The sequence below is a fragment of the Danio rerio genome, chromosome 20 (genome assembly GCF_049306965.1).
Source record: "Danio rerio strain Tuebingen ecotype United States chromosome 20, GRCz12tu, whole genome shotgun sequence".
Taxonomy (NCBI): domain Eukaryota; kingdom Metazoa; phylum Chordata; class Actinopteri; order Cypriniformes; family Danionidae; genus Danio; species Danio rerio.
The window spans coordinates 57,122,601-57,137,303 of record NC_133195.1 but is presented as its reverse complement, the minus strand read 5'-3'; the positions used below and the strand labels follow the sequence as shown (position 1 = coordinate 57,137,303).

At 36.8% G+C, this 14,703-nt stretch overlaps 2 protein-coding genes across 4 annotated transcripts in view; one reads left to right on the top strand and one right to left on the bottom strand.

The window, feature by feature from the left end:
• Positions 1 to 585: 585 nt before the first annotated feature.
• Positions 586 to 13,965, bottom strand: slc25a47a (solute carrier family 25 member 47a). Of its 3 annotated transcripts, none has more exons than NM_001045314.1 (6): positions 13,815 to 13,893; positions 9,822 to 9,865; positions 9,629 to 9,700; positions 7,323 to 7,493; positions 4,633 to 4,903; positions 586 to 3,547 (listed from the first exon to the last, which is right to left on the bottom strand). In NM_001045314.1, exons 1-6 carry the CDS (start codon positions 13,849 to 13,851, stop codon positions 3,258 to 3,260), a joined length of 885 nt encoding a protein of 294 aa, NP_001038779.1. In that variant the 5' UTR covers positions 13,852 to 13,893; the 3' UTR covers positions 586 to 3,257. The 3 variants fall into 3 exon arrangements, with proteins under 3 accessions (NP_001038779.1, XP_021324194.1, XP_017208016.2); XM_021468519.3 differs by having other exon boundaries at positions 2,752 to 3,603; positions 13,815 to 13,965; XM_017352527.4 differs by having other exon boundaries at positions 2,752 to 3,582; positions 13,815 to 13,965.
• The window catches only part of slc25a29 (solute carrier family 25 member 29), a 41,190-nt gene continuing 29,754 nt past the window's right edge, over positions 3,268 to 14,703 (top strand). Inside the window, exon 1 of the mRNA XM_068215546.2 lies at positions 3,268 to 3,589. Coding sequence (XP_068071647.1) covers positions 3,322 to 3,589 — 268 coding nt within the window. The 5' untranslated portion in view covers positions 3,268 to 3,321. The remainder of the gene's footprint in view (positions 3,590 to 14,703) is intronic.

The window sequence follows — 14,703 nt, the reverse complement described above, 5'->3', positions numbered from 1 at the left end:
GATTTTATAATAAAAATCAGATTTTTTTAACTAGTACTTATTAAAAGAGTACTTTGTACTTTTACCTAATATTAGTATTATTTACTAAAATTTGTGTTATTTTAGCAGTGTAATAGTATTTTTACTTGAGTACAAAAAAGATTTTACAAGGATTTAGTGCAGGTTTATTATATTATTAATATATGGTTAATAAATATTATTATTATTATTATTATTATTATTATTAATGGTTTTTATTTGTATCTATTCCTATATAATGTTTTATGTGTTGCTGACAATACATTTCAGGTCTTCAATACATAGCATGTCAGTCTTGAAAAAAAAATAGGTGCTGGAATTGATTTTCATTAGGCTGTCCCTGTATGAACCCTGTCATATGTACATTTAACATATATTTCAAGATTTATCTGAAAGTGTATGAATATGACATTTATCCTATATTTATGAGATCCAAGCAACATTTCCAACTTTTGATGAATAGGCTACTATGAAAACTTTAGATTTAAGTACAGCAGTTTTCTTTTTACTTTTTAAGAACAGTGCCATTTTTTAATGAACTTTTAAAAGCACATTTTAACTAAAACGTTTTTTTTTTTTTTTTTTACCTGCAAGCACAGTTAATGTTCAGACTATTTAAAATGTTTAAAGTGAATGACAATAATACATATTCTTAATAATAGAAATTAATCTGCATCGTTTTTACCAATGTGCACACCTGTAGCTGCTTAATTAGGCCTACGTCGCTATTTTTTAATACTGGTTAAAAAATAGCGTCGTAAGGTGGTACTTGGAGAGACAACTTTTTTCTAAGGTGGTACTTGGTGAAAAAAGTTTGAGAACCACTGGCTTAAAGTGTTTAAGACAGAAAACTAATATAACAGGACTGACTGGAGATCAGCTGTTGCATAATAAATACACTTCCACAGTCCTACATTGTGCGTTTTCAGCGGTATCTTACCATTTATATGCATTAATGTTTACACGCAGATCTGACCATTCTTACTAACACGTATACAGGACAAACAGTGTGTGTGCGTGTGTGTGTGTCTGTCTGTGTGTGTTGTTTTGTTATCCATTAGCATTAAAAATTAATCTGAATGCGTCACCACATAATTTACTGACTTCATTTCATTAATTCATTAACAAAGTGCTTGTTGACCACATGAAAAAACAGTGATGTATTCAATTCTGGTGTTTTTGAACCATACTAACATAAACTTGGATTAATATATTGCAGATTGCTATGGTAACAACTATAGTAATTGATCTGTTGTGGTAATTCTACAGTTGCTATGGTAACAACTATAGTAATTGATCTGTTGTGGTAATTCTACAGTTGCTACGGTAGTGTAACTATAATAATTAATCTGTTGTGGTGATTCTACAGTTGCTATGGTAACTTGACTATTGTAATTGATCTGTTGTGGTGATCCTACAGTTGCCATGGTAGCGCAATTAATAATTGATCTGTTGTGGTGATTCTACAGTTGCTACGGTAGTGTAACTATAATAATTAATCTGTTGTGGTGATTCTACGGTTGCTATGGTAACTTGAGTATTGTAATTGATCTGTTGTGGTAATTCTACAGTTGCTGGGGTAGTGTAATTATAATAATTAATCTGTTGTGGTAATTCTACAGTTGCTGGGGTAGTGTAATTATAATAATTAATCTGTTGTGGTAATTCTACAGTTGCTGGGGTAGTGTAATTATAATAATTAATCTGTTGTAGTGATTCTATGGTTGCTATGGTAACTTAACAATTGTAATTGAGCTGTTGTGGTGATTCTACAGTTGCTATGGTAGCGCAATTAATAATTGATCTGTTGTGGTGATTCTACAGTTGCTACGGTAGCGCAATTAATAATTGATCTGTTGTGGTGATTCTACAGTTGCTGGGGTAGTGTAATTATGATAATTAATCTGTTGTGGTGATTCTACAGTTGCTACGGTAGTGTAACTATAATAATTAATCTGTTGTGGTGATTCTACGGTTGCTATGGTAACTTGACAATTGTAATTGAGCTGTTGTGGTGATTCTACAGTTGCTATGGTAGCGCAATTAATAATTGATCTGTTGTGGTGATTCTACAGTTGCTACGGTAGTGTAACTATAATAATTAATCTGTTGTGGTGATTTTACGGTAGCTATGGTAACTTGAATATTGTAATTAAGCTGTTGTGGTGATTCTACAGTTGCTATGGTAGCGCAATTAATAATTGATCTGTTGTGGTGATTCTACAGTTACTATTATTGCGCAACTATAATAATTGATCTGTTGTGGTGATTCTACAGTTGCTATGGTAACACAACTATAGGAATTGATCTGTTGTGGTGATTCTACGATTGCTATGGTAACACAACGATAGTAATTTGTCTGTTGTGGTGATTCTACAGTTGCTATGGTAACACGACTATAGTAATTGAGCTGTTGTGGTGATTCTGCAGTTGCTATGGTAACACAACTATAGTAATTGAGCTGTTGTGGTGATTCTGCAGTTGTTATGACAGTGCGACTATAATAATTGATCTGCTGTGGGATTCTACAGTTGCTATGGTAACACCACTATAGTCATTGATGTGTTGTGGGAATTTTATGGTTACTATGGTAACACAATTATAGTAATATAAACAAACGACCAAATACTCTAGTTGTCTACAACTAAGGGGTATATTATACTACAATACACCACAGTTTACTGTGGTAAAATTTGAAATATACTATAGCATTTATTACAACATATCAGTTCATCATAGTTAATACACTTTACTACGCTTAAGCATTTATTAACAGAGAGTTATAGATACTATAATAAATACTGTGTAATACAATTTACTTCAGTATGGTTCAAAAACATTACAGTATTTACTCTAGTATTTATTTATTTTTATCTGGGTGACAGTGAGAAGGTTACTGGTTTGAGCCTCGGCTGGGTCAGTTGGTGTTTCTGTGTGGAGTTTGCATGTTCTCCCCTTGTTGGCGTGGGTTTCCTCCCGGTGCTCCAGTTTCCCCCACAAGTCCAAAGACGTGGTTAAGGGGAATTGGGTAAGCTAAATTGTCCAAAGTGTATGTGTGTGAATGAGTGTGTATGAATGTTTCCAAGTGATGGGTTGCAGTTGGAAGGGCATCTGCTGCGTAAAACATATGCTAACTAAGTTGGCGGTTCATTCCGCTGTGGCAACCTCAGATTAATAAAGGGACTAAGCCGAAAAGAAAATGAATTTTTTTATCTGGGTCATTGTGAGTTTTCTTATCGTCAGGACACCAGAGGTGCAGATCTGAGAACTCGAACACTGACTTCATACACGGCGAAGACCACCATGTTGACTGGAAATGCCCGCAAGCAGTTAATGCCAAGACTCCTGAAGAAAACCCCTAGACCTTCAGTGCGTGTGGTTACAGTCAGACAGTGCAGGAGCCCACGGTATCTCCTCTGTCCTCGCACTCCATCCATCTGCAGACGGGCTTTAATCACATCCATCGGTGTCCCCACAGCCCAGCCGGACATCCCAGCAACTCCACCGGACAGCAGCACCACCGTCCACTCTGACACCAGTAGACATGATCACATCAGCAGCAAACTATCAGGTACAATTATACACCTTTTAAAAGATCATACCTTGCTGTTAAACCACACAAAACCAAAAATACTATGGTAATAATTAATAATATAGTAATAATATATAATATAGTAATTAATTATATTATAAGTTCATTATAGTTGAATATTATAATTGATCTGTTGTAGTGATTCTACAGTTGCTATGGTAACACAACTACAGTAATTGATCTGTTGTAGTGATTCTACAGTTGCTATGGTAACACAACTACAGTAATTGATCTGTTGTAGTGATTCTACAGTTGCTATGGTAACACAACTACAGTAATTGATCTGTTGTAGTGATTCTACAGTTGCTATGGTAACACAACTACAGTAATTGATCTGTTGTGGTGATTCTACAGTTGCTATGGTAACACAACTACAGTAATTTATCTGTTGTAGTGATTCTACAGTTGCTATGGTAACACAACTACAGTAATTGATCTGTTGTAGTGATTCTACAGTTGCTATGGTAACACAACTACAGTAATTGATCTGTTGTAGTGATTCTACAGTTGCTATGCTAACACAACTACAGTAATTGATCTGTTGTGGTGATTCTACGGTTGCTATGCTAACACAACTACAGTAATTGATCTGTTGTGGTGATTCTACGGTTGCTATGGTAACGCAACTAAAATAATTGATCTGTATTGGTGATTCTACAGTTGCTATGGTAACACAACTACAGTAATTGATCTGTTGTGGTGAATCTGCAGTTGCTATGATAACACAACTACAGTAATTGACCTTTTGTTGTGATTCTACAGTTGCTATGGTAACACAATTACTGTAATTGATCTGTTGTGGTGATTCTACAGTTGCTATGGTAACACAATTACTGTAATTGATCTGTTGTGGTGATTCTACAGTTGCTATGGTAACACAACTACAGAATTTGATCTGTTGTGGTGATTCTACAGTATCTACGATAGTACAACTATAATAATTAATCTGTTGTGGTTATTCTACAGTTGCTATGGTTATACAACTATAGTAATTGAGCTGTGTTAGCGATAGTTTCTCTCACCAGGCTCTTTCTGTCCGTCTGGAGTCAGTCGTGCACACAATGTGTGGTATGTGAGGAAGTAAGTGGCGAATGAAGGTCCGTCTCTGAGAGCCAGAGGTAAAGCTCCTCTATACAGCCCTGAGAGGCCCTGTTCCCTGCAGATGCTCAGCAGGCAGTGAATCGGCCCGCTGTATTTGGGTTTAACGCTGTATTTGGGATTAACGCTGTGTCTGCTCTCCGTCTGGCACTGAAGACGCACCTTCACTATATCTCCAGGTGACATTACAGACACCTGCGTCAAAACACAGCACACACAAAACAGCCTTATTATTATTAAGTAAACAAAGTACTGTGCAATAATATAGAAAAAGTTAAATCAACTGGTTCACTAACTTTTTTAAAGTTAAGTAATTAATCGCTTTTTGCAGTGTACAATATAGATGGAGAAAATTTACTATAGTAATTCATATTTTTTTTTTACTATAGTAGTTAAAGTAGAAAAAGTGTTGTTACCACAACAAGTCGAAATTTACTGTAATAAGGTTTAAAAACACTACAGTATTTACCACAGGAAGTTCTGTTCTATAGTATATGTTATGTTCTAATAATTCAATGGGCTCAACTATTTCCTATGTATTACAAGCTCATGTTTACAAGGAAAAACAATAGACAAGTTGCTATGGTGACACAAAGTATAGTAATTGAACTGTTTTGGTTATTCTATAGTTGCTATGGTAACATGACTATAGTAATTGATCTGTTGTGGCGATTCTACAGTTGCTATGGTAACATGACTACAGTAATTGATCTGTTGTGGTTATTCTACAGTTGCTATGGTAACATGACTACAGTAATTGATCTGTTGTGGTTATTCTACAGTTGCTATGGTAACACAACTAAAGTAATTGATATGTAAAGTGAATTCTACAGCTGCTAATCTAACACGACTATAGGAATTGATCTGTTGTGGCAATTCTGCAGTTGCTATAGTAACACAATAGTAACACAACTCCAGTAATTGATCTGTTGTGGTGATTCTACAATTGATATGGTAACTCAAATATAGTAATTGATGTTTTGTAGGGATTCCACAGTTACTATAGTAACTTGACAATAGTAATTGATCTGTTGTGGTGATTCTACAGTTGCTATGGTAACTCAATTATAGTAACTGTTATTTTGTGGTGATTTTACAGTTGCTATGGTAACTCAACTATAGTAATTGATCAGTTGTGGCACCTCTACAGTTGCTATGGTAACACAACTATAGTAATTGATCTGTTGTGGTGATTCTACAGTTGCTATGGTAACATGACTATAGTAATTGATCTGCTGGGGCGATTCTACAGTTGCTATGGTAACATGACTATAGTAATTGATCTGTTGTGGCGATTTTACAGTTGCTATGACTATAGTAATTGATCTGTTGGGGCGATTCTACAGTTGCTATGGTAACATGACTATAGTAATTGATCTGTTGTGGCAATTCTGCAGTTGCTATAGTAACACAATAGTAACACAACTCCAGTAATTGATCTGTTGTGGTGATTCTACAATTGATATGGTAACTCAAATATAGTAATTGATGTTTTGTAGGGATTCCAAAGTTACTATAGTAACTTGACAATAGTAATTGATCTGTTGTGGTGATTCTACAGTTGCGATGGTAACTCAATTATAGTAACTGTTATTTTGTGGTGATTTTACAGTTGCTATGGTAACTCAACTATAGTAATTGATCTGTTGTGGCAATTCTACAGTTGCTATGGTAACACAACTATAGTAATTGATCTGTTGTGGTGATTCTACAGTTGCTATGGTAACATGACTATAGTAATTGATCTGTTATGGCGATTTTACAGTTGCTATGGTAACATGACTATAGTAATTGATCTGTTGGGGCGATTCTACAGTTGCTATGGTAACATGACTATAGTAATTGATCTGTTGTGGCGATTTTACAGTTGCTATGACTATAGTAATTGATCTGTTGGGACGATTCTACAGTTGCTATGGTAACATGACTATAGTAATTGATCTGTTATGGTGATTCTACAATTGATATGGTAACTCAAATATAGTAATTGATGTTTTGTAGGGATTCCACAGTTACTATAGTAACTTGACAATAGTAATTGATCTGTTGTGGTGATTCTACAGTTGCTATGGTAACTCAATTATAGTAACTGTTATTTTGTGGTGATTTTACAGTTGCTATGGTAACTCAACTATAGTAATTGATCTGTTATGGCGATTCTACAGTTGCTATGGTAACACAATAGTAACATAACTGCTGTAATTAATCTTTTGTGGCAATTCTACAGTTGCTCTGGTAACACAACTATCGTAATTGATGTTTTGTAGGAATTCTACTGTTGCTATGGTAACTTGACTATAGTAATTGATCTGTTGTGGTGATTACAATTGCTACGGTAACTCAACTACAGGACATGTTATTTTGTGGTGATTCTACAGTTACTATAGTAACAGGACTATAGTAATTGATCTGTTGTGGTGATTTTGTTAGAGGAAATTATGTTCTATAGTATTGAACAGCACCTCTGTTGTGCATTATTTTTTAATAATTCAATGGGCTCAGTTATTCCATACGTATTACAAGCGCATGTTTACAATGAAAAACAATCGAAAAGTAGAGCATTTGAATGGAATAACGCATTCTGTGTGAACGACCCCTATAAAGTAAATCTGACCTGTGCCACACCACCGGCCAGACCGGACATAAAGACATCCAGCTTAGTGTTTTCTGCCTTGCGGATGTAAGAGAGAGCCTGCAGACAGTTACGGTAAGTGCCAAATACCACAGAGGAGGTCATGGATATAGTGGTGATGGGTAAAAACATGCCCTTGAAGAAGCCATGAACCTGCAGGAAAACACACAATGAGGTCAGTGTCAGTTAGAGAGAACAAGCTGTAATTACAGACTAACATTATGTAAACAAAAATACTGATATTTGTATTCTTTTTCAAATATTTCCCAAGCGTGTTCAACAGAGCTGCAGTTGGAAATATTACAGGCATTATTACAACAAATACACACTGTAAAAATATCAGTAAGTTATCAGATTTCATGCTTTGTGATTCCTGTTTTATTTATTTATTTATTTCCCGGTTTATTTCTGTTACATTTACCTCATTTCTAGGGGTTCAGAGAGAAGTTAACAAAAATTAAAATATATTATTAAATCTAATTTGTTTGAATAAATATTTATTCATTCCTTTTCTTTTTGGCTTAGTCCTTTAATAATCAGGGGTCGCCACGTCGGAATGAACCGCCAACTTATCCAGCATATGTTTTACGCAGCGGATGCCCTTCCAACTGCAACCCAGTACTGGGAAACACCCATACACACTCATTCAAGATTATCTCTTCTTAAGTGTATCACACTGATACTTATACTAATTAATTAGACAAGTAATATTATTTATTCACCTTCATAATCATGTTCAGCTCCTGTCTCTATGCTACTATGTAATCAGTCATTTTTTGATCAGTATTTTATGCCAGTGTTCAGTCTGCTGGAGCAGGAGCCCAGTGACCACCTCTGTACACTCTGCTCTCTGGTTTAGGAAAGGTTTTCCTCTTCACACCAGTCATCTCAGTCCCCAGTGAAAGAGTTTTCTCATCAGCAGGGGACACTGTTGATGTGCAAAGACCTCAGCTTATGCCAGAAAACATACAGGGATATGCTGATAATTCTTTTTAAAAATGTAAAATCCCAGCACAGGCACAGTTTTAGATTGTTTATATTAAATACTTCTTTAGTTTCTATTATTATTTGTTTGCATGATAATAATAATAAGAAGAATAATAACAATAATATAAATGATAATATAAATAATAATAATAATAATGATGATAACAATATAATAACAACAAAAAATAATTACAATACTAATAATAACAATAATGATAATAACAACAATATTAATTAAAATAACAACAGTAATATTATTATTAATAATAATAATAATAATAACAATAATATTAATTACAACAATAATAATATTAACAATAATAATAGTAACAAAAATACTAATAACAACAATAACAACAACAATAATAATAATAATTATTATTATAATAACAATAATAATAATGGTGCATTGAGTATCGCTGTCGCATCACAGCAAGAAGGTCGCTGGTTCAAGTCCCGGCTGGGTCATATGGTGTTTCTGTGTGGAGTTTGCATGTTTTCACCGTGTTGGCGTGGGTTTCCTCTGGGTGCTCCGATTTCCCCAACAGTCCAAACACATGCGCTATAGGGGAACTAGATGAACTGGCCGTAGTGTATGTGTGTGAATGCAAGTGATTATGGGTGTTTCCCAGTACTGGGTTGTGGCTGGAAGGACATCCACTGTGTAAAACATATGCTGGAATAGTTGGTGGCTTATTCCACTGTGGCGACCCCTGATTAATAACGGGACTAAGCTGAAGAAAAATAAATGAAATCTAAATAATGAAGTATACTATGGTATTTCTTCATGTGGGAAAGCACACATCCGCCCGGTAACAAATTTCCACATCCATTATGCTAATGAGCTCTGATCTCATTAGCATAACAGTGTAATTCAAATGCATAGGTGCTAATCCAACCAGCCTGACAGTATCGCCAAGAGCTTCATGCTAAACATTTACATTTAAGAAGAGCATAAAGACAAAGATCAATGTCTGACACCCAGGTCGGGTTGCACCAGCTATTTGTAAATTCTTGCTTAAACTTGAACATAATGTCCACACTACACTGTAAATAATCTGTTGTTGGCTCAACTTAAAACTGTGCTTCTTTTACTGGCTCAACTTATAAACTGTAGTTCAATTTTCTGTATTATTCAAAGTTTACTTTCTTATTTATAAAAGTTTAGCTAACTAAAGTGAAGTTTTTTTTTTAACTATGCCTAATTTTAATTACTTTTTACAGATTTTATTTTACACTCCAGACTATTGCATTGGACTTGGATTTGACATTTTATTTGAACATTTATTTGTATGTGTTACCCCTTCTTTTCTGATGGTAAGGACGATGCACTGCCAGATTCCAGTGAACTGTTTCTGCGTCTGGATCCTGACCTGTGCAGATGAACATTAGCAAGGTTTCAGCAATGATTCTGCAAACTATAAACAACAGTCAAACATTCAATAAAGTAACTGATTGTCTGACATTTACTGTAACTGATTGAAAGACGTTTACCTTCACTGTATCCAGAGGATAACCGACCGCCACACCACAAGCTCCTGCCAAACACGAAGAACAGTCTTTCTGCATTATAACATTAGTCTTCATTCACTCAATTATTCATTTTCTACCACAGTGGAATGAACCACCAACTCATCCAGCATATGTTTTACAAGGATGACCTTCCACTGGGAAACATCCATACAACCTCATTCACACACACACACACACACACACAAACACACACACTCATACACTAATTAATAATTTAATCGATCAATTCTCCTATAGCCAACCCGGGCTCATTGTGGAAACGTAGCCCCGCGGACGTTTTTGCAGACCGCGAAATACGTCCCGGAAGGTACATATTTGAGCAGTTTTTGTTTTCGCAGATCCACGAGAGGCCGCTGTGCGCGCTTTTTCACATCTCGAACGCCTCTCGGGAGCGCGCGCCGTTCGCGCCCGTGCTGTTCTCGCGTGAAAAGCCGACAGAGGCCGCTCTGGAGCCACCGTCCGTCCGACTGACTGGCTGAACAACTGAACGATCGACCGGGCGGCCGGCCAATCGACCGCTCCGGCCGCCCTCCTCTTTCTCCTCCTTCTCCTTCCCGAAACCCAAGCGACTGTTTGCAACAGCCGTCCGGAAAAAAAAGAGTAAAAGCCCTTGTCTTTGATTTTGACCGCCTTTTTGGATCTCGCCGCGTTCTCGCCCTTATTTTTTGGATTCTGTTTTTCATCTCACCTGATTTCTGGAACCGCTCTTCCCCGGACTCGATCCCGGTCGTCCCCGTGGCCGGCTCCTCGTCCTCCGGGCCTCCGCTCTGCTGACAAAACGCTGCAAGCTAAGTGGACAAACTGGTTGCAGCGGGAAAGCCGTCCACACGGAGGCGAGCCGTCGAGAAGAGGAGGAGCGGAGCGGCGTCACACCGCCCCGTAGCGTTCGCTCGAAAAAAACTAAACGCGGCCATACATACCTCCGGCCACGTAAATCGCAGCCTCCACAAACGTCCGCGGGGCTACGTTTCCAGAATGAGCTTGGGTTCCCTATAGCGAATGTGTTTGGACTGTGGGGGAAACCAGAGCACCCAGAGGAAACTCACGCCAACACAAGGAGAACATGCAAACTCCACAGTTGATGCATGTCCAAAGGCATTTGCAATTTGTTGGAAGGAATGAGGAACTGCTACTATGATGTGCTCAAATGACTAATTGTTCAGAGAAATGCATTAACTGTTGTGCAAATGTAAATACTGTAGTGAGAAATGCACCAAGAACTGAGAAAAACTGTAACGAAGCTGCATTAACACTACTCTATAGGTCAGATAAACATGTGATTGTGCGAAATGAGCAGGTCAAGCCTCTATAATGCAGCAGTGGACATTTATTTTGGGATCCAAGGCCTCACACACTGTACACAGTGACATTCAGAGGCCGCTTGACTGTTCCAGTCTCTCAATGTTCACTGGAAAACCATTTTTAAAAATAGTTTTATGACCCTCTAAAATATTTAAGAGCTTAGCATATGTAGGAGGAAACAATATGCATGATTAATACAGCTGTAGACTGTAATTACACATGATTTTGTTATTTTTCATGACACTTCCAAAGTCTTGTAATCACACTTGTAATAAAAATGGCACTTGATATAGTATACTGTATAGATAGATAGATAGATAGACAGACAGACAGACAGACAGACAGACAGACAGACAGACAGACAGACAGACAGACAGACAGACAGACAGACCGATAGATAGAGAGATAGATAGACAGACAGACAGACAGACAGACAGACAGACAGACAGACAGACAGACAGACAGACCGATAGATAGATAGATAGATAGATAGAGTGTAATCACACTTGTAATAAAAATGGCACTTGATATAGTATACTGTATAGATAGATAGATAGATAGATAGATAGATAGACAGACAGACAGACAGACAGACAGACAGACAGACAGACAGACAGACAGACAGACAGACAGACCGATAGATAGAGAGATAGATAGACAGACAGACAGACAGACAGACAGACAGACAGACAGACCGATAGATAGATAGATAGATAGACAGACAGACAGACAGACAGACAGACAGAAAGACCGATAGATAGATAGACAGACAGACAGACAGACAGACAGACAGACAGACAGACAGACAGACAGACAGACAGACCGATAGATAGATAGATAGACAGACAGACAGACAGACAGACAGACAGACAGAAAGACCGATAGACAGACAGACAGACAGACAGACAGACAGACAGATGATGGATGGATGGATGGATGGATAGATAGACAGACAGATGATAAATAGACAGACAGACAGAAAGACAGATAGATAGATAGATAAATAGATAGATAGATAGATAGATAGACAGACAGACAGACAGACAGACAGACAGACAGACAGACAGATGATGGATGGATGGATGGATGGATGGATGGATTGATGGATGGATGGATGGATGGATAGACAGACAGACAGACAGATGATAAATAGATAGATAGACAGACAGAAAGACAGACAGACAGACAGACAGACAGAAAGACCGATAGATAGATAGATAGATAGATAGATAGATAGATAGATAGATAGATAGATAGATAGATAGATAGATAGATAGATAGATAGATAGATAGATAGATAGATAGATAGACGGACAGACGAACGGACGGACGGACGGACAGACAGACAGACAGATGATAGATGGATGGATGGATGGATGGATAGATAGACAGACAGATGATAAATAGATAGATAGACAGACAGACAGACAGACAGATAGAAAGATTGATTGATTGATTGATTGATTGTTGATTGATTGATTGATTGATTATTTGGTTTTGATTATTTGGATTAATATATTTTATTTGACTTAGTTATATTTTTCCCCGATCACCCATTATGCATTATAAGACTTTTCAACCATTATAAGAAAGTTCACCCAAATACATGTATTCACATTTACTTGCATTTATTGGTTGTAAACTTTAATGATTTTTTTTTTCTGTTGAACACAGAACAAGATATTGAAAATAAAACATTGGCATCTACTGCGAAAAAAAAAGGTTTACTTAGAGTTTTTTGTCTTGTTTCCAAACATCTAAACATTCTTAAATCAAGAAACATTTTTTAGACAAGCAGAACACATAGTCTTGTTTTTAAAAGTAAAGAGTCAAAATTTGGTGAGTTTTTCTTTAAAACAAGCTAAATAATCTGCCAATGGGATAAGCAAAATAATCTCGTTTTCATTTTGAAGTATGTTCATTTTGTTTACCGCATTGGCAGATTATTTTGCTTGTTCTAATAGACTCACACAATTCTGATGTTTTATTTATGAAAACAAGACAGTGATGTTTAATTTGTCTAGTAATGATTTTAATTAGACACAAAACAAAAACTCTTGTGAGAAAAGCATTTTTGCAGTGTCCATATAGAAGAACTGAACAAACAGGTTTGGAACAAATGAGTAAATGATGACAGTATTTTCATTTTAGGGTGAACTGTCTCTTTAAATATTTTTGTTTACCTATGTTGCTTGTTAGCTATTCTTTTATAGTTGCTTGCATGCGAAATAAACTGTGCCACATGCAGCATCGTACACACTGTTTAGAGTGCATGAGCAATAAACAACCCACTTCAGCCCAGTGTCAAAACAAACACAAACCCTCTCAAGATACAGTAGGGGACAGATGCAACACTTTCTGCATTTCCTTCAGTTTCTCAGAGAAAGTTTTATTGTGGCGACGCATTTTTTTAATCATTAGTATGGGAAATATTTGAACATTAACAAATTAATAATTATTTTTACTTTAAAATTAGCTGAAGGACGGGTTTAACAGAGAACATGTAGTATAAATATCATCACTCACTCTAGCTCACTGAACATCAATGGAGGATTAAGTCTTGTTGCAACTCTCCCCTATACTGCAGCTCTTCCGTCAAATCATCACCACTTATTTAACTAGATTAGCTGACGAGCAAAAAACTAATCATACCTCCAAAAGATCCCGCAAGGAAATCTGCGAAATGCATCGTCCAGCTGCTTGATTCCGCATGCCTATAGATCCATCATTGCTGTTGATGTGTTGTATATAAGCGTGTATAATCTTCAGTGGATCTGCGGTGTAGCTCGTGTTGTTGATCTGCGCAGACTTGTGCTTTTGTAACTGTCCTTGATCCTCACGTGGCTCTTTGACAGGACAGCTCATGCACACACTTTCATTTTTGCGTGCGAAAACATTCACTTTTATGGATCACAATTTAATACATCATAACAAGTGTTTTCAACCAAATCTGCAATCTATAAATAGTGTTTTTATGCATTTATAATCATGTCAGGTGATTATTTAGAGTGCGTTGTGTTATTGCGGATTTACTATTTTAATGATTTGGTAGATTTATTGTTGATCACCCACGCACACCGCACCATTGACGAGCAGACAGCAGAAACACGCTGATGCAACGCGGAACAGGAGTTACGAATCCAAAGATTCGGTTCAACCGATTCACCAAGCGTTCGCGAATCCCTTAGGGAAGCGCTGATAGGTCTGATCTAAAACACAACAACAGCAACACGTTTAAACACGGCATTTATTAAACTAAACAGAACATTTTACTCAGTAAAAACTAATGAATCAATGAACCATCCGATCGAATCGATTACTTACAATGACTCGAACTCTTATGATACATCGAAGGCGTACTCATGAATATTAATTAGATGAACGTCGTATCACTTGGGTGGCCGCTGAATATTAAACACCAACCTATGGCAATCCTGAGATACGTCCAACACGCTTTTGAATATTAAAGGGGTAGTTCACCCAAAAATTAATTTATGGAACATTCACTTGTCCCAGACCTTTATGATTGTCTTTCTTCTGT